Source organism: Myxine glutinosa, chromosome 6, assembly GCF_964187855.1.
Source record: "Myxine glutinosa chromosome 6, kmMyxGlut1.1, whole genome shotgun sequence".
Taxonomy (NCBI): Eukaryota; Metazoa; Chordata; class Myxini; order Myxiniformes; family Myxinidae; genus Myxine; species Myxine glutinosa.
The window spans coordinates 90,475,456-90,494,766 of NC_136266.1; the positions used below are offsets into that span (position 1 = coordinate 90,475,456).

The 19,311-nt window shown below is 47.2% G+C and overlaps 1 protein-coding gene across 1 annotated transcript in view; it reads left to right on the plus strand.

The window, feature by feature from the left end:
* Positions 1-19,311, plus strand: part of ADAM11 (ADAM metallopeptidase domain 11) — a 168,411-nt gene that overhangs the window by 106,397 nt on the left and 42,703 nt on the right. The window contains exons 22-25 of the mRNA XM_068120641.2: positions 1,257-1,362; positions 1,493-1,612; positions 4,656-4,821; positions 5,579-5,696. Of these exons, the coding sequence (XP_067976742.2) occupies positions 1,257-1,362; positions 1,493-1,612; positions 4,656-4,821; positions 5,579-5,696 (510 nt within the window). The remainder of the gene's footprint in view (positions 1-1,256; positions 1,363-1,492; positions 1,613-4,655; positions 4,822-5,578; positions 5,697-19,311) is intronic.

The window sequence follows — 19,311 nt, forward strand, 5'->3', positions numbered from 1 at the left end:
AGATGCACGGAGTGGACAAGATGGCTACAGAAGCAAATTCTCAGGATGGAAAGTCTGGAAATTTGGAAAGAGGTTGGGGGGGAGGGGGAAGGGGTGAAGGGTGAAGGGTTGGGATTAACAGCGATATAAAAGAGCATGGCTTTGGAGAGGGGATGATCTGAGATGGTGGTGTACAGCTGTCTTGAAGATCTGGAGAGAATAATGAGATTGAAAAGAATGTGGAAGTTGGCTCCACATGTGGGGAAATTAGGAAAAAATGAAATGAGAAGGGGGTTGATGGTGGAATGAATGTGCCCTGCAGAAATCTAGGGAGACAAAGCCACGGGAAGAGCAGAGGGTGTAAGACCAAGGTGGCTTTAATAATAATTTGAGATGAAGTGGTTGCCTTGATGAAAGAACAGATGCTACAGCGACTCATTGAACACTTGAATGTTCCTGATGGGAGGTCAGAGGGTAATGGTTCGTAAACTATGGAGTTTCGCAAATTTCTGTCCGAATGTTGAGCATATAAGTGTTTCTAGTGGAACACATGTGACCTGGGGTGTCTTGGGGGAGGGAGGGTGTTAAGGTACTCAAGTTGCAGGAAGAGCAAGAGCAGATGTAGCCTGTATTAACTATAGTTCACAAGTTTTGCCACTTGTGAGAGATTGGCAGTCATTCGGAATCCTCCTCCTGCTTTGATGTACCAATGGTGAAGAAGGCCTTTTCAACTGACTCAAGAGGAGCAAGGTTGGTCACAGGAGCATCAGCCCAGACTGTGGAGCAATACTCCATGTAGCTCTGTATGAAAGCCTTCCATACCATTGTGAGCTCATGGAATATTTAATGACAAAATCAAAAATGAACAAAAATATCACCTTCTTTTTCGATTTGGAAGTCTACAATGCAGGACTCTACTGTACTAAACCTCTCAAAGCATTTATCATTCATCTTCAACAAACTTTTAAGCTGTAGTTAAAATATTTTATCCCATTTCTTCTACCTAATGGGAGAGGAGTTGCTGACAAGTTTACTACCTGTTTCCAAGACAAGATTTATTTATTATCTCTGAAAAATCTTCAGCTTCAAATCAACATCTTCAACTGAAAATGAGAAACTTTATCTCGGAATTCGCTGTACTTCCCAGTTAATTTGTCCTCATTTCTCTTTGTAAAAGTGATTTTTAAGACCTGTTACAGCGAAAATGTTTGGGTTACAGCAAATATGTTTAAGACCTGTTAAATGATTGATATTTATTTGTTTGTGGAATTTGACAGAGGGAGTATCGGCTGACAGGCATTGCTACGACAAGTTGAACGTTGAGGGAACAGAGAAAGGAAACTGTGGAAAGAGTGAAGGATCATGGGTCAAGTGTCACAAGCAGTGAGTGCGATTGCTGAACGTCACAAAAATGTATCGCTTATGTTACTCTCGTTTCTTTATGGTCACTTCTGAGACCATTTCCCACATAACGCCGTTGTCTATCAGATGTTTGGCCCGTCTCCCATTACAGAAATGTACTCTGTGGATATCTTCTTTGCACAATTACAAGCCGTGAGCCCGAGATCGGTGAGCTGCAAGGAGAGCTCACGCATGTCTCCATCCAGCACCACGGTCATCTGCTGGAGTGCAGGTCAGACACTTTTGACAAAATCTCTTGTGAAAGTAAAAATGTATTCATGAATTGTTTAAAACGAAAGAAACAGCACATAGTTAGTTGTACCTTGATAAGGAAATGGAAGCTAATTGTGAATTCACTATAAAGTTGTGGACGACGACATTTTAAATTTTTTTTACTAGGATTAAGGATCCTATATGCAGGTGTGGGGGTATAAATGCTTCTTGAGATCTGCTTTTCAATCAACAAACACATGCAACTCAACCTGTACTTCAGTCAATACATCTTACTATAATTCACCAAATGTCTGTCCGTCCATCCGTCCGTCCGTTCCCAGGTACCGCAAAAACGGCTGAACCGATCGCAACGAAATTTTTGGTGGGTAATCCTGGGACCCCTTGGAGTTAGTCGCTTCACACACCTTTATCCATGGTGCGGTAAGCCTTGTCGCTTACAGGTCGCCGCGTCCAGTCGCATGAAGAATCCACATCGAATGTGCCTTGAAACCGCATTCATATCACTTTGCAAAAGCACTCGAGCAGCAAAAATGCACGCACACCTGTCCCTCCGACCATTCGTTCTCGCGCGCTTCTCATTCACCAACCAGGAAGCGCCGAGGGCCAGGTCGACATCTCGCGAGTATTTATCAAATATTATCGCGACATTAGAATCGAGCATTATTACTTCCATGCATTTTGGGAGCATGAAACAAAGGTTCCCTTAGCCTGCAATCCAATATTATAAATGAAACTAGAACGGCACTCTTCGATGTTACGACGTCGACTGATATGCCTCCGCCCAAATTATTACATCATTATAATACTTGTACCAAGTTTGATTTAAATCCATTCAGCTGTGCCCAAGTTATAGACCTATTACAGACTTTGACCTTTGACCTATCGACCCCAAATTCTAATCATTTAATCTTTACATCATTATACATATCTGTACCAAGTTTGAATTAGATCCTTTTAGCCATTCGCAAGTTATAGACCTATTACAGACTTTGACCTTTGACCTATCGACCCTAAATTCGAATCATTTAATCTTTACATCATTATACATACCTGTACTAAGCTTGAATTAGATCCTTTTAGCCATTCTCAAGTTATAGACCTATTACAGACTTTGACCTTTGACCTATCGACCCTAAATTCTTAATCTTTACATCATTATACATACCCATACCAAATTTGAATGAGATCACTTCAGCCATTCTCAAGTTATAGACATATTACAGACTTTGACCGATGACCCCAAAATCTAATCACTTAATCTTTACAACATTATACAAACCTGTACCAAGTTTGAATTCGATCACTTCAGCTGTTCGCAAGTTATAGACATATTACAGATTTGACCTTTGACCCCAAAATCGAATTGCTTCATCTTTACATCATCATACGTACATGTACTAAGTTGGAATTAGATCACTTCAGCCGGTCTCAAGTTATAGACATATTACAGACTTTGACCGATGACCCCAAAATCTAATCACTTAATCTTTACAACATTATACAAACCTGTACCAAGTTTGAATTGGATCACTTCAGCTGTTCGCAAGTTATAGACATATTACAGATTTGACCTTTGACCCCAAAATCGAATTGCTTAATCTTTACATCATCATGCGTACATGTACTAAGTTGGAATTAGATCACTTCAGCCGGTCTCAAGTTATAGACATATTACAGACTTTGTCCTTTGATCTCTTGACCCCAACATCTAATCAGTTCATCTTTACATTACATCATTCTCCATAAGTGCACCAACTTTGGTCAGAATCCCATCACTGGTTCACAAGTTCACACAACTTGAGGTAAGAGATGTAAAGAATGTTCCTGCACATGGACTCCTTGGATTTTCTCCTGCGGTCGCACTGCAGTCTCCCAGCACGTCCGTTAAAGGACAGATTGGGTTTGGGCAATTAGTGCCCAGATTAGTGTTTATAACTCAATATATCGCATGATATCTCAAAAAGTTGTGGATGGATTTGTACAAAACCTGGTGGACAGGTTGGGTATTTGACAAGGAAGAAGTGATACAATTTTGGTGAGGATTCAAATCCAGATCTGTATCAGAGAAATTAAGTGATTCTTCACCACTGAGTGATCGGGTGCATTATTAAGTTATAGACATATTACAGATTTGACCTTTGACCTTTGACCCCAAAATCGAATTGATTCTTCTAAGCTAAAAGCAATACAAAGCACGATATCTCAAAAAGTTATGGACGTAACTTGGTGGACAGGTTGGGTATGTGACAAAGACAAATCGATTCGATTTTTGGGAATAACCAAATCCGGATCTGGATACACTAATTATTTAATTTAATTAAGTGATTCTTCACCATTGACTGATGGGACTAAAAATATGTAGCAAGTAGCACGATATCTCAAAAAGTTATGGACGTAACTTGGTGGACAGGTTGGGTATGCGACAAAGACAAATCGATTCGATTTTTGGGAATATTCGAATCCGGATCTAAATACAATAATTATTTAATTTTATTAAGTGATTCTTCACCATTGACTGATGGGACTAAAAATATGTAGCAAGTAGCACGATATCTCAAAAAGTTATGGACGTAACTTGGTGGACAGGTTGGGTATGCGACAAAGACAAATCGATTCGATTTTTGGGAATATCCGAATCCGGATCTGGATACAATAATTATTTAATTTTATTAAGTGATTCTTCACCATTGACTGATGGGACTAAAAATGATATGTAGCAAGTAGCACGATATCTCAAAAAGTTGTGGATGACATGACAAAACATGGTGGATGAGGTTGTTAGGTGACAAGAACAATGCGATTCCATTTTGGTTCAGATCCGGATTCAGATCTGACCTATCAGTGGGATACAAAACATAAACTGTTCAACCTGGTGGAGGTATGTGCTCTACCGAGTGCCGTTCGAGTTTCTATTGTTATCATGATGTTTGCATTGTCTAGTCATGTAAATGCCACGTACACTTTAAGAGTTGGTAGTCTTGTGTAGTCTTGTGCAGGCTTTGAGGCTAAATTTCGATGCATTGTTCTTTGATTCATTCCAGTGGGGGACGTGTGTTGCTCGATGATGGTTCTGACCTGGGATACGTTGAAGACGGTACTCCATGTGGACCAGATTCTGTCTGCCAAAACCATCGCTGCCTATCTTTGCAAACCCTCAACTTCACTTCCTGTCCTTCAGTCAATGAGGACATTTGCTCAGGAAGAGGGGTGAACAAGCCTTTGTGCCTGTGATTCAATGTCATATTTCTTGAACGTTTTTGGATTTTCACTTTTTTGAGGATTTTATTTGACTTTGTTTTATTATAGCAGCAAAAGCTTTTATTTTGTTTTATTATTTTCTTGAGAAATGCCTGTTTTATTAAACATGACATTGATCTTCTTCAGCGAGAGGGTGCTGAACCTTGCCTTGAACCCTAAATTTACCAGACACAGAACCAATCTCAGCATTTCTTGCTATATTCTAATTTTGATGATCTGGAATGAGTAATACTCCAGACCAATGGGCAGAAATTTGCAATTTGATCACGATACCTATGCACAATAATTTTATCCTCTTGAATGGTCACGATTGGGTACTAGCAGATGTAACAACTGGCTTAGCGTCTCCTCCAAAAGACAGCATACCATTTATTAATTTCTTTATTTTTTGACGGGGCCCAATTCACTTCCCTATACCCACTAAGGAATGGGATTGGGGATCATTTAATATTACCTTTCACGTAACTACAAAGGCCTAGGCCCGATAGGACGATTAAAATAGAATAAAAAATGTCCCCCTAAAACACTCCCTGGCACTCACTGATGAACCTCTGAAAGTTTGAAGAAGATGCGTTCAGCCATCTCTGAGCAAAATTGTGACGCACACAGACAAACGGCGTACCATTTTATACAATAATTTGTATCTAAGGCGGTGTTATTGAAGTGAAATATGATTCCAATTGCATATTTTCCATGTTCTTTGCAGTTGTGCAGCCAGGAAGGAAAGTGTGTGTGCAGACGGAACTGGGTCGGCAATGACTGCAACATTTACAACCCCATCACGATGCCTAGTCCAGTGAAGACAACCAAAGCTCCTGTAAAGGGTTTGTCTCTCTTCTCCATGCAAGCAATCCTGACAAAGATATACCGACAGCTGGACGGACATGTTTGCCCCGTTTCATGATGATTGCTATTGGATGTATGCACATTGATTTAGCATCCTTAGTTAAGAGGCGAGAAGAATCGCTTAATGTCCCTCATCCACCATCCATTTGCTGGTGCATGTAATGAAGTATGTGTCTTTTTGGACAATGAAAATGTACATTTTACAATCAAGCTGTGATTCTTCATCTGAACAGATGTGGGCATATGAATTAATAGGAGATATAAATGACTTTTATTTAGGCCTGGCCTCAATGAGGACTATTATATATCGTCCAGGAGCCTTCAACATAAAAAAAAAAAAAAATTTTTATATATATATATATTAAAACATTTAAAAAAAAAATCTATATGTATATATATATACAGTATATCTATCTATATTATATATATATATATATATATATATATATATATATAATAAAGTTTTTGTTTGTTTGTTTGTTTGTCTGCACGTGCTAATCTCCTGAACGGTGAAAGATAGGAGGAAACCTCTGAAACAGAAAATGACGGGACGGGCCCCGGGAAGGTTATAGGCTAGGTGGCGAGGCCGGTCGAGGCCACCTCGGCCGGGCTGGGCCCATTTCGCAATTAAAAGCTGAGCTGAATTATAGTAGTCAATCTTCTACGGCCACGAGTAAAAGCTGAATTATAGCAGTAAATTCATTTTAAAAGAACCCGGGCAACGCCGGGTGCTTTTGGCTAGTGTGTGGAGATATATATATATATATATATATATATATATATATATATATATATATATATATATATATATATATATATATATATATATATATATATATATATATATGTATATATATATGTATATATATATATATATATATATATATACATATATATATACATATATATATATATATATATATATATATATATATATATATATATATATATATATATATTGTTACGGTCTGTGGATATGGATGTTGTTTGCCGAGCGAAGGCACCGCGGCCGAACAGTTGTTCCCCGACTCACCCGATTCACCCAGACGTTGGCCGTATCGCGCCACCGCTATTCAATCGGGAAAAGACTAAGACGACGAATGCAAAGAGGAAGAAGAAGACGTACAGAAGAGTAACGGGGTTTATTATTATTTACACACACATAAGCAAAAAGAGCAGTCACGGGTATTTACAGCGGACATGAAAAAGCAGGTAACACAGTGCAAATTACTAGCTTATACTGACTTAGTTTACTACCCAGGACAGCACGAACAGAACAAACTCACGTACGCAAATGGATGGAAGGGTAGGAATCGTTTGGAGGGATGAGCAGGTGGAATCACAGGGCACAGCGATCAGGTCCACTCCGGGCGGGAAGCGAGGAGCCGGCAGCTCCTTGTATTCGGCTTTACAGCGCACACCGGCAGCTCCTTGTATTCGGCTTTACAGCGCACGCCGGCAGGTCACTCAGCGGGTTGAAACGGGGCTGGCTGAAGCGGCTCTTTGTCAAAGGCTTTTCGTATCTCTCACGCAACTCCGGTGCAACTCTGAACTCTCTCCCGGTGGACTGCCAACCCTCTTACGCACCTGGACTCATCTGCCGTATCTCTGGTGTAGCTTGTCCCAGCGATCGTCGCACCCTTCTCTCCAAACCTTCAGCGCGGGTGTGACACGCCCTCCTCGGTTTCGGTACCGCCCTCCCCCCCCCCCCGTGCTCTGTTTCGTGACCTTGTATGGTAATCCCACGGGCTTGTCTCCTTATTTGGGCATGGCGCCGACGGCACGCCCCTCGTGGCGAGCCACGGGCTTGTTTCCTTATTTGGGCATGGGGCTGAACAGCCCCGCCCTTCGTGGCGCGCCCTGGGCTTGCCTCTCCCTGGCGACCCCGCCCCTCCTGTTCAAACAGAGCACGGAGCACATATTCACTATCGCAGCGAAATGAGAGGGCGTGCACCCCACGCTTGTGAACTGCTTTACCCACAGATGGAGAGTTTGGCTGGGAAATGGAATTATTGAAGGGGAGCTATTCTTAATTGATTCGGTGCAATGGAGTATTATTTTAATGGAAGACAAGGCCTTACCCTAAAACACATAATAAGATATAAGCTACTGAACAAGGGTTTTATCGTGTCCTTCAATGTGGTGTTTCATGGAATTAACTACCGGGACGCCCTTTTTACCTTTACACAACTCTGGAGGCAGGAGGGGCCATATTCAACAATGTTCATCACCATTTCCAATATAATACAACACAATCAAAAAAAATGCAATCCTCATATCCGCAACACTGCACCCTCCTCCTCTTAGGCACGACCCGGCCTATAACTTTAATTTAGTGTGACACGTCGGTGTAGTTCCCTCTACTTTTAACCTGACCCTGAGTGCGACAGTTTTAAAACATAGATAAATATGTCCCGCTGCTCCATTGCACCCTGCCTAACAGACTCACGCCCACAGCTAACCGAATTGCGGAATGGTCTTCAAACTATACATTGACAGTGGGGAGCATTATTTACAATTGACACTACTTTTATTTACAAGACTAACCCAGGACCTGTGATTGTTCTTTCTGGGGGGGAGACAGTCTGCTCTGCATCAATGCACCATGAAAGCACCCAAAAACGCACCAACACACCCTCAAGCATCAATCGGTGCAGTCACCATTGTTCACTGAATGAAAATAAACCAACAACCCTTAACCCTGCAGGTGGTCTCTTGCTCTTCGGCTCCCTCTGCTGGCTATTATTATTTGTTCTTCCAGATGTTGTCTTTTCCTTTGCTGGCGGCCTATTTGTATTAAAACTTGCACCCAACGTGTCCATTTTTATTTATTTATGGCCCACAGGGGCCGACTAGTGTGGTTCACCTGTGGGGCATCGGTGCCCTGTGGCCCAGGTCCGCCAGCAAGATTTCGGGCCTTCATGGCCGGTTCCAGCAGAGGGGCCACGCCCCAACCCATGGGGTCCATAAGTGGTGCTCGGCCACAGACATGTGGTCCATAATGTGGTGCATCGATGCAGACAGCTGGTTCTGGGAGTTCCGGGCGCACAATGGCGGACTCACGCACGCTCCCCTCGGCGCCCAGTGGCGCTCAGGTCATGTGGGAGACAAAAGGGGGACAAGACAGATGAGCGAGGGGTAAGGTCACAAGGGTACACATCAATAAGGCAATGCAAGGTGAAGTGCGTACGGAGAGCGAAGTGAGAAAGCTCGTCCCTACCGTACGTCACCCCCCTGTCACCTACACTACCCTTGCCCTTACCCCATATTTACAAAATCTACACCTTTACAAATTCGTCACTACTGTCACGTCTTCCCCATATTTCCCCAATTCCAAATTCGTCTCCACAATCCCTCTATCCAAAATTTGCCATCACCCAATTCGTCATCAATCCTCATAAGGAGGAAGAGATGGAACATCAAGCACAATGTCACACCCACGTCATGATGCGTCTCACAATCCAAAACATTTGCACATAAAAAATAATCAAAACAACCTGGCATGGTGTGGAGTACCTGTCGCCTCAGGTGAGTGGATGCAGATGGTGCGAGGAGATCCTTCATCCTATCTACCCTCTAAATGACTTTAACACTCTTTACTCTACCCGGGGTCTTTCCCTGCCAATCCATTGGCCAACTTACACTATGGGTTCGAAAAACCAATTCCCATTGACCAAACTGTGGTGCTTCTCAATTTGGGGTCTCACTCCCCCGATTCATCTCCCGGTGCCCTTGCACAATTTCTGGGCTGAGACGTGTAGCTCTCCCAGCAGGTCTACCCACCTGCACACCTCCACCACTGCAGTTGCCACCCGAGCTTACCTAGCTCCTCACCCTAACCTATCTACTGGGGAAGGCCCCTCCTGGCTCTGTCACCCCTCGGTGCCCCCCTGCACTGGGCTACCCGGGTCCGTCCTCCGGATCCTGGGGCCCCATCCACAACAACTCTACCGGCTCCCAGAGCCCACCTGCGGCCTCACCTGGCCGACATCCTCACAGTGGTGGAGTGCCAAAACCAACTACACACACTAACAGGCTACACGCCCAGCCATTTCACAACACTAATGCACCCATCCAAACATCATTCTTTCACCCGCACCACAGATGCCAATATCCAACCACAATTTACCTGTACCCTCTACCTAACACTTACACTACCCGCCCCGGGTATTCGTGATGGGGGTCCACTCTTCCCCCATTCACACCTTCGCACCATCCACTCCACTCCATAGTTTCCACCATACTCACTCCACGACCATCCATTCCAATACTCCATATATTCCAAACAACCATTTATTCCATACACCTGTTCCTCATACCTGTTGTTGCACACCTGTGCACTCACACCTGGTGCCACCTGCACCCTCCTTCCTTCATGGACCATTCGGTCAATACAACACTCATCACTATCACTATCACTCACTCATACACTGCTCCACACACCTGTCCAGTTGCACACCTGTGCAATCACACCTGTCCCTTACACACTTTTCACAATACACTTCTATACACCTCCAACACTCACACGGCATCATCTCATCTAACTACTCCCCCCTAAAAGTTGCGCTTCCCAGTCGCCCCTTACATTATTGCGCTCCCTCGTCATTATCATCCACACTAATCTACCTGCGTCCCCACTACAGGTGTCAGTCACTACCTAACCTTAACGTTACCTAATGTCAATCTCTAGGGCCCTACACATTATCCAAACCCTCCCGGGCTAGTTTTCACTGCCATAAACCCCATAATCTAGTGCTCCTTTGCCCCCCTCTGTGAGGGATGACAAGAGTTGCCATCCCACCACATCGGGGACGTTCCACTACCAATTTTGCTCACCAAATTTCAGCCAATCAAAAATTTGCCAATCATCTGCCAATCACTGTACCATTACCAATCATCACTCTGCCAATCCTTTGCCAATCATCAAATTTTGTTTTTCTAATTTCGGGGCCAAAACACTATCCTAGTCATCACAGTCTTCTCACTAGTGCCTCTCGGTGCGCCAATTCACTTCCAAAGCTCGGCTTCGTAAAGCCGAGCAATGAATGCGGGCTGTTTGGTGCCGGCGGCTGGATGCGTCCGACATTCGGTGCAGGGAAGGAGGTTTACCCAGGCCGAGATCCCACGCACCATCTCGGCACGGAGCCATCCAATGTCCCGATCTCGACCTGCCGGAACGCCTCAACAAAAGGGGGTCGCCATGACGACCCTTCCTATCGGGCTGCCCGTTCCGTCTAGCAGAGCACGGACGCGGCCGTTCCAAGCGCGGCCCAGCGTGGATCACGTACGGCGGTCCTTTCGAACCCGCCGTGGTTCGGATCCCCGCTGGTCCTCGCGGCACGCGAAACCCGTCACGCACCGAGGGCCCGATTCGGCTATAAGTCGCTCTAACCGCTAACCCGGTTACCGTCGATGCCTCACCTGCATGCTTACACCCCGCAGCCCGTTCCTTGCTCATATATCCAGCTGTTCCCATGCTCCTCGTCATTGCACCTTCTCTTACACACCCAGGTACACTCATTCCGCTCACAGACTTGGTCACACACCTGACCACCGAACACCTTGGCACACACTCATCGTTCGCACACCTCACCAACACACCTCTTCGCGCTCCCTCCTCGGTCACCTCCTCTGTGACAACCACAGGTGTGCTCTCACTCGCACACCCAACCACGTGCCTCACTACTAATTCCAGTGTGCATTCCCACACACGCTCTACCATTCCAGGTGTGCATCCTTCCATTCCAGGTGTACATCCTCTCTCACCTGTCACAACCAACTCACGCTCCGTGTCACTCTCACTACTTTCACCACCACTCTTGACAGCGCACTCACCCTTACTCTCGACAGCGCACTCTTTCCTCACGCACCTGTCCATTACACACCTTTCTTGCGCACCCCCTTGCGCACACTCTCCCGTTACATCCTCTGTAACACTCACCACAGGCGTGCATTCTCCCTTACTCTTGACAGCGCACTCTTTCCCCATGCACCTGTCCGTTACAAACCTTTCTCGCGCACTCTCTTGCGCACACTCTCCGGTTACTTCCTCCGTAACACTCACCACAGGCGTGCATTCTCCCTTACTCTTGACAGCGCACTCTTTCCCCATGCACCCGTCCGTTACACACCTTTCTCGCGCACTCTCTTGCGCACACTCTCCTGTTACTTCCTCCGTAACACTCACCACCGGCGTACATTCTCTCGTTACATCCTCTGTAACACTCCTCACTACGTGCTTCCATGTGCTCCCTCGCACACGCGCTACGACCGACGCACTCTCGACAGCACACTCACTCCTCGGCGCGCACTTTTTCCTCACACACTCCAGAGTCGGACATTCTCGCACACCTCCTCTTTCGCACACCGTACCTGTCGCACACTTCACCAACGGCCTTTCACGAACACCCGGATCCAAATCAATCCCCAAGCCGACTGAAGCTCCCCTCACATCATGTACATTTCCTCGTATATCGCCACTCACCTTGGCACCTCGTCTCCGCACCTCTTTCACCACCTGCAAACTCTTTATTTGGGTAGTGAGCACAACATTATGGGTTGGGCACCGACCTTGTACATATTCCATCACCTCCTCCTGTATTTCTCTCTTAGTTTCTGTCCGTCTCTTCTTAATTTCACTCACCTCTTCTTCCACTTCCTCTAATTTTTGCTTCACCTCTTTTATTTCCCGGTGCGTCTCCTCAAGTTCGTCCTCTAAGGCTATTTTGACCGTCTCTATGTGCGTCCTCACCTCTCGGTCCTTCGTCTCCATTACTTCTGTCACCTCTTCCAACTTCTTCGTCAACCCCTCATGTACCATCTGACATTCCTTCTGTGTCACTATTAATTCGTTCTTAATGTCTTTTTGTGTCGCTTTTAACCCCCCGATTATTGCAGTGTTATTTTCCACTTGGTCCACTAGTTCCTTTTGTCCCACTGTCAGCTGTTCTACTCCCCTTGTCAGACCCTCTATTCCCCCTTGTAACCTTGCCGTATTATTCCTCACCTCTTCCTCCATACGCTTTTCACCTCGCTTTACCTCCTCGGGTACCCCCGAGACCTCCTCACGTACACCTCGTCGTATCTCCTCTTTCATCTCCTCCATCTCTTTTGTAGATGCCACCCTCATCTGTCCCAATTCATCCCTCTGAGCATCCAATTTACTTTCTAACCCGATTTTCACCTCCTCTATCTGGTTCCCCATCTGTTCGATTTCCCGGGCGGATTGCTCCCCTATTTCCCGCAATTTGTCTTCCATCCTATTTTCTAACCCCATTAACCCATTTTTCACCCCTCTATCCCATTGTCTAACCCCTCAAATTTCTTGTCTAATCCCTCAAATTTCTTGTCTAATCCCTCACCGGTACCCCTCGCTTCGTCCCTCATTACCCCCAATTGCTCACCCTGAGCATCCTTTCGGTTCCCCATTTCGCCCCCCAATCGCTCACTATCAGGCCTCGCTTCGTCCCTCATTCGCTCACTATCAGCCCTCAATCCCACAATTTGGTTTCCCAACCGCTCACTCTGAGCCCTCGCTTCGTCCCTTATTTGCTCACTATTCTTGTCCATAAGGGCCTTCATTTGTATCATAAAAAGGTTCAAATCCACCGGTGGCGCTGCTACGGTCGCGGGCGCGGCAAAATTTGGTGCCGCTACACCCACGTGCGCGAGGACGCCATATTGCGCGCCTGATACCTCCTCAACCACCTCCTCCATATACATTTCCCCGAGGTCCTGGGTTGATTCTACCCCGTCTATCTCTCCCACCAGCATCCCGTCGCCTTGACCAGCCATGGCGCGATTTCAAAATTCGGGTTTTGCTTTACAACACAAATTTCCAGCAGCTCGTAATTTTGAGCGCGTTAAGCGCGCTTCAGGTCCGATCCGACACTCCTGACACCAATTGTTACGGTCCGCGGATATGGATGTTGTTTGCCGAGCGAAGGCACCGCGGCCGAACAGTTGTTCCCCGACTCACCCGATTCACCCAGACGTTGGCCGTATCGCGCCACCGCTATTCAATCGGGAAAAGACTAAGACGACGAATGCAAAGAGGAAGAAGAAGACGTACAGAAGAGTAACGGGGTTTATTATTATTTACACACACATAAGCAAAAAGAGCAGTCACGGGTATTTACAGCGGACATGAAAAAGCAGGTAACACAGTGCAAATTACTAGCTTATACTGACTTAGTTTACTACCCAGGACAGCACGAACAGAACAAACTCACGTACGCAAATGGATGGAAGGGTAGGAATCGTTTGGAGGGATGAGCAGGTGGAATCACAGGGCACAGCGAGCAGGTCCACTCCGGGCGGGAAGCGAGGAGCCGGCAGCTCCTTGTATTCGGCTTTACAGCGCACGCCGGCAGCTCCTTGTATTCGGCTTTACAGCGCACACCGGCAGCTCCTTGTATTCGGCTTTACAGCGCATGCCGGCAGGTCACTCGGCGGGTTGAAATGGGGCTGGCTGAAGCGGCTCTTTGTCAAAGGCTTTTCATATCTCTCACGCAACTCCGGTGCAACTCTGAACTCTCTCCCGGTGGACTGCCAACCCTCTTACGCACCTGGACTCATCTGCCGTATCTCTGGTGTAGCTTGTCCCAGCGATCGTCGCACCCTTCTCTCCAAACCTTCAGCGCGGATGTGACACGCCCTCCTCGGTTTCGGTACCGCCCTCCCCCACCGTGCTCTGTTTCGTGACCTTGTATGGTAATCCCACGGGCTTGTCTCCTTATTTGGGCATGGGGCTGAACAGCCCCGCCCTTCGTGGCGCGCCCTGGGCTTGCCTCTCCCTGGCGACCCCGCCCCTCCTGTTCAAACAGAGCACGGAGCACATATTCACTATCGCAGCGAAATGAGAGGGCGTGCACCCCACGCTTGTGAACTGCTTTACCCACAGATGGAGAGTTTGGCTGGGAAATGGAATTATTGAAGGGGAGCTATTCTTAATTGATTCGGTGCAATGGAGTATTATTTTAATGGAAGACAAGGCCTTACCCTAAAACACATAATAAGATATAAGCTATTGAACAAGGGTTTTATCGTGTCCTTCAATGTGGTGTTTCATGGAATTAACTACCGGGATGCCCTTTTTACCTTTACACAACTCTGGAGGCAGGAGGGGCCATATTCAACAATGTTCATCACCATTTCCAATATAATACAACACAATCAAAAAAAATGCAATCCTCATATCCGCAACAATATATATATATATATATATATATATATATATATATATATATATATATATATATATATATATATATATATATATATATATATATATATATATATATATATATATATATATATATATATATATGTATGTATGTATGTATGTATGTATGTATGTATGTATGTATGTATATATATATATATATATATATATATATATATATATATATATTGTTGCGGTTTTGTGTTTTTATAATAAAGGTTAATTTCCCCTCCTAGTTTAGTTACACTACAACACGTAGCCTCGTTTAAAGCTCAGTTATTTCATAGTAAATGTATTCGTAGACCTTTCCTGTGTTAGTTTTGCGTTGAGTAGAATAATGAGAATTAGGTCCTTTACGATGCCTCCATGGTTTTGGTTTTGGCGCGAAATACCACGAGGCAGGCCTGAACAAGTCGAACAAGGGCGAAGGAAGGCAAAAGCGCGAGCCGCCAATCAGGGCTTGAGGGGAGTGACTTACCACTGCGGCAAAAGGCGGAGTTTGGAACATTCTATGCGGGCTAGGGCGGGGACGATATAACCCTGTGCCCGGAGCCCCCACCTCAGTTATGAGCTGGAGTTATGAGATGCGCGCAGGGCAAGTCCGTTGAGTTACGAGAGTGAAAGCGCTGAGTTACGAGTTATGAGTTCGGAGCACTCAGTTTGGCGGCGGTTGTATTAATCGTGCTGTAAAAGACAGCCGTGCCGGGCCACAGATGCGCGTATATTACCTTCTGCCTGCCTTTGCCGAGATACGCGCCACGAGGATTTTCCCGCCTGCCTGCCTGCCTTCGCCGGGATACGTGCGGTGACCACCATAGGGCCACGCCGGGTGAGCTGTTCCTGGAGGACCAAAGGCGGCGCGTTCGGCGCATGAACACTCTTCCTTCATCTCCCTGTGTGTGTGAGTGGGCCCATTGTCTGGGGAGGTTACGACTGCTTAAGACTGTCCTGTGTCTCTTCTTCTACCATTGTACATTGTGTGAATAATAATTAAATCTGTTCTTCCTTTGATTCGACCGTTTCGTCCCTTCCATCATTGACTTAGCATGGTACGAATTAGATCGCTCTGATCGGGTTCCAATAGCAAGGTAACAGCACGGACCACGTGGTACGCCATCTGCTCGGGTGTACTCAATTACGCGTGGTTCGTGCGAGACTCGATCCCCGCGTCTGCGGTGGCGTGGGTACTAAGGCACGTGCGAGCATTCTCCCGAGACCCTTTTCCACGTCTGCCCGGAAGTGGCGACTCAGTCTCACGGTTCAAAGACCCAAGGAGAACAAGGGGCTTAATCTCCCCTTGGTAAGGGAATGGGCTTCGCAAAACCGCAACAATTTGTTGTCAGATGAGTGGGATTGGACCTGGAGTGCGCTTCACGCACTCGAAATTACGAGCGAACGAAATTTAGTTTGTTAAAAGCCAAATTGTATTCGTACCATGGCTGGCCAAGGCGGTCGAATGCCGGTGGGGGTAGATGAAGAGGTAGAATTGATGACCCAAGACCAGGAGAGACAGTTGGTAGTGGAGGAAGCCGAAGAGGGGGCGGTAGCTGGCGAAGAAAATGGCGGTGCCTCGCACGTGGCGGTGGCAGCCAGGCCCGCTGTGCGACCCGGGTTCGACATTGAATTATAGATAAATGGGAAAATGGACACCCAGAGAGATGAAGCCAGGTGTAACATGGAAAAATTGGAAAGCAAATTGGGTGGTCAATTGAAAGAACTGGGGGACAAAACCATCCGGGAATTGGAACAAATGAGGGTGGCTTCGAGGAAAGAAATAAAAGAAATGGGGGAAGACATTAAGCGCGGGTTGAGCAAGGAGGTCGCAGTGGTACGCGACGAGGTGAAGCAGTGTGGGGAATGCATGGGGAGCGAAGTAGGGCAGAGGACAGCCAAGTTGACCGGGGCTATGAAAATCACGACACGGGGTGTAGAAGAGCCGACGGTCACCGAATTGGACAAAGAAATTTCATGGGCGCCAGTGGTCGTCGAGGAAAAAGAAATAATTGGGGCCAAAGAGACGGTAGAAGCAGAAAATAAATCACGGGAGAAGGTAATGGAATGCGCACAAAGTTTGTATTCACACGGTGATGCCGTGCTTGCTAACCCCAATAAAGGTTTACAGGTGCTGGCGAAAAGGCCGGGGAAGGAGGACCCCGAGGTGAGTGGAAAATATGGCGCGAATGTGTTTGGCGCAAACAGGTTTTTGGCGCGCTTGGGGGAGAGACGAGACCCGGGCGTTCGCGGAAGGTCCATTGTGCGGTATACGAGGGCGACTGGTGCGCGGTACGAGAGAAAGTGTGCACCAGGGTGTGCGATGATTGAGTGTGCAAAGGAGGAGTGCACACCTGAGAGTGTAGGCAAAAGAGTGTGTTATGGAGTGTGTAACGGGAGAGTGTGTTGCAGAGTGTGTGCAGGAGTGCACACCAGAGCGTGTAGCAGAGTGTGTGCAGGAGTGCAAACCAGAGAGTGTGCAGGAGTGCACACCAGAGCGTGTTGCAGAGTGTGTGCAGGAGTGCACACCCAGGGGTGTTACGGAGTGTGTAACGAAAGAGTGTGCACCAGGGTGTGCGCGAGGGTGTGTGATAATGAAGTGTGTGAAAGGCGTGAGTGCGCCTAGGTGTACAGGTACAAGTACGGAGTGTGAGGGAGAATGCACACCAGAGAATGTGGAAGGAGAGTGTGCAGTAACGGAGTGCATGGGAGGTGCGGGGACACCTGGGTGTGCGAGTGCAGAGTGGGTCGCGAGTAGTGAGGACGCGGCTCAAGCATCGACACCGACTGGGGTAGCGTTTAGCGGGACGGATAGCAGACGCGAGCCCCCGGTGAGTTGTGTGCAGCAGGGACCGGCGGGGATCGGTGCCGCGGCGATCTCACAAGGACCGGCATGCATGATCCATGCCGGCCCCCCCACTGTATGGTTGGTGCCGTGCCGTGGCGGCAAAGGCAATCGGCGAGGTTCAAGGGGAGGTAGGAGTTTTCGGAGCCGCGCACCTTGGCGGATGCGGTGCTCCGACCGTGGCCGGTTGGGTCATCATGCGTGGGACCGCGAGGTCCCGTGCAGGGATGGAGCCCTGCACCTCGGCCCATCCATACCTCCTCCCTTGGATCGTAAATGCCGGACGGACACCCCATACAGGAGACCAACACCCGCATGGATCGCTCGGCCCCTCGAGGCCGAGCCGTGACGACATACATCCACATGAAGAGGCTCGTAGCGCAGCGGACTGTGAGAGTAGTGTGCCCCACGTGGGGGAATGGTAGTATCACCATTCCTCATGCCAGGGCCCATGAGCATTAGTTTAGGGGGATGGCAGTGACAGGCACATGGGGGTGCCAGCAATGGTTACCTCCATGGAGCACCGGAGCTAGCTGAGGGAGGGCTAGGATAATGTTAGGGACTTAGAAGACCGTAGAGACGAGATTTAAGTAGTGACACTTATACTGTAGAGGGGACGTAGGTAGCTTAGAAGGATGATAAAGAGAAAGGGAGTGCATAGTTGAAAGGGACTACGGCGAAGCATGAGTATTAGGGGAAGTAGTTAGATCGATGATGCTGTGTGTGTGAGGAATTGTGTTGTTGAGACAAATGGAATCGCGTTGAGGTGTATGGAAAGAGGTGTGAGAGCACAAAAGGTGTGCGAAATAAATGGTGTGTGAGAATATTTGGTGTGGAATGCTTGGTGTGGAATAAAAGGTGTGGAATGCATGGTGCGAAGGAGTGAATGGGGGGAGGTGGATCCCATTCGCAAAACCCCGGGGTGGGTAGTGTAAAGCCAGGTAGAGGGCATAGGCAAAATTTGTATGGATATTGACACCTGTGGTGCGGGTAGTTGAAACGAAGTGTTTTGTTGGGTGCATGAGTATGTGGAATGGCTGGGCGTGTGGCTTAATTGGTGCATATGGTTATTGGGGCACTCCACCACTGGTAGTTTGTCAGCCAGGTGAGGCCGCAGGTAGGCTCTGGGAGCCGGTTAGTTATGGTGTTGAGTGGGGCCCGAGGCTCCCAAGAAAGGACCCGGGTAGCCCAATGCCAAGGTGGGCATCAGGGGTAAAGTGGCAGGAGGGGCCTTCCCCAGTTTAGGTAGTCGCAGGAGCAGGTAAGCTCGGGTGGCGGCTTTAGTGGCGGAGGTGCGCAGGTAGGTAGACCTGCTGGTAGGGCCACACGACCCAGCCCCGAAATTGTGCGAGGGCACAGTATGAAATTTGTGGGAGTGAGACCCAAATTTTGGAGGGCACCAGGTGGGCGAATTCGGGTTCTTAGAACCACATAGGTTAAAAAGGCCATTTGGCAGGGTACGACCCCGGGTAGTTTAAATGAGTAAATGTCAGTAGTGTAGTTAGGATGTGAGATCCCTTCGCACCATCCACAG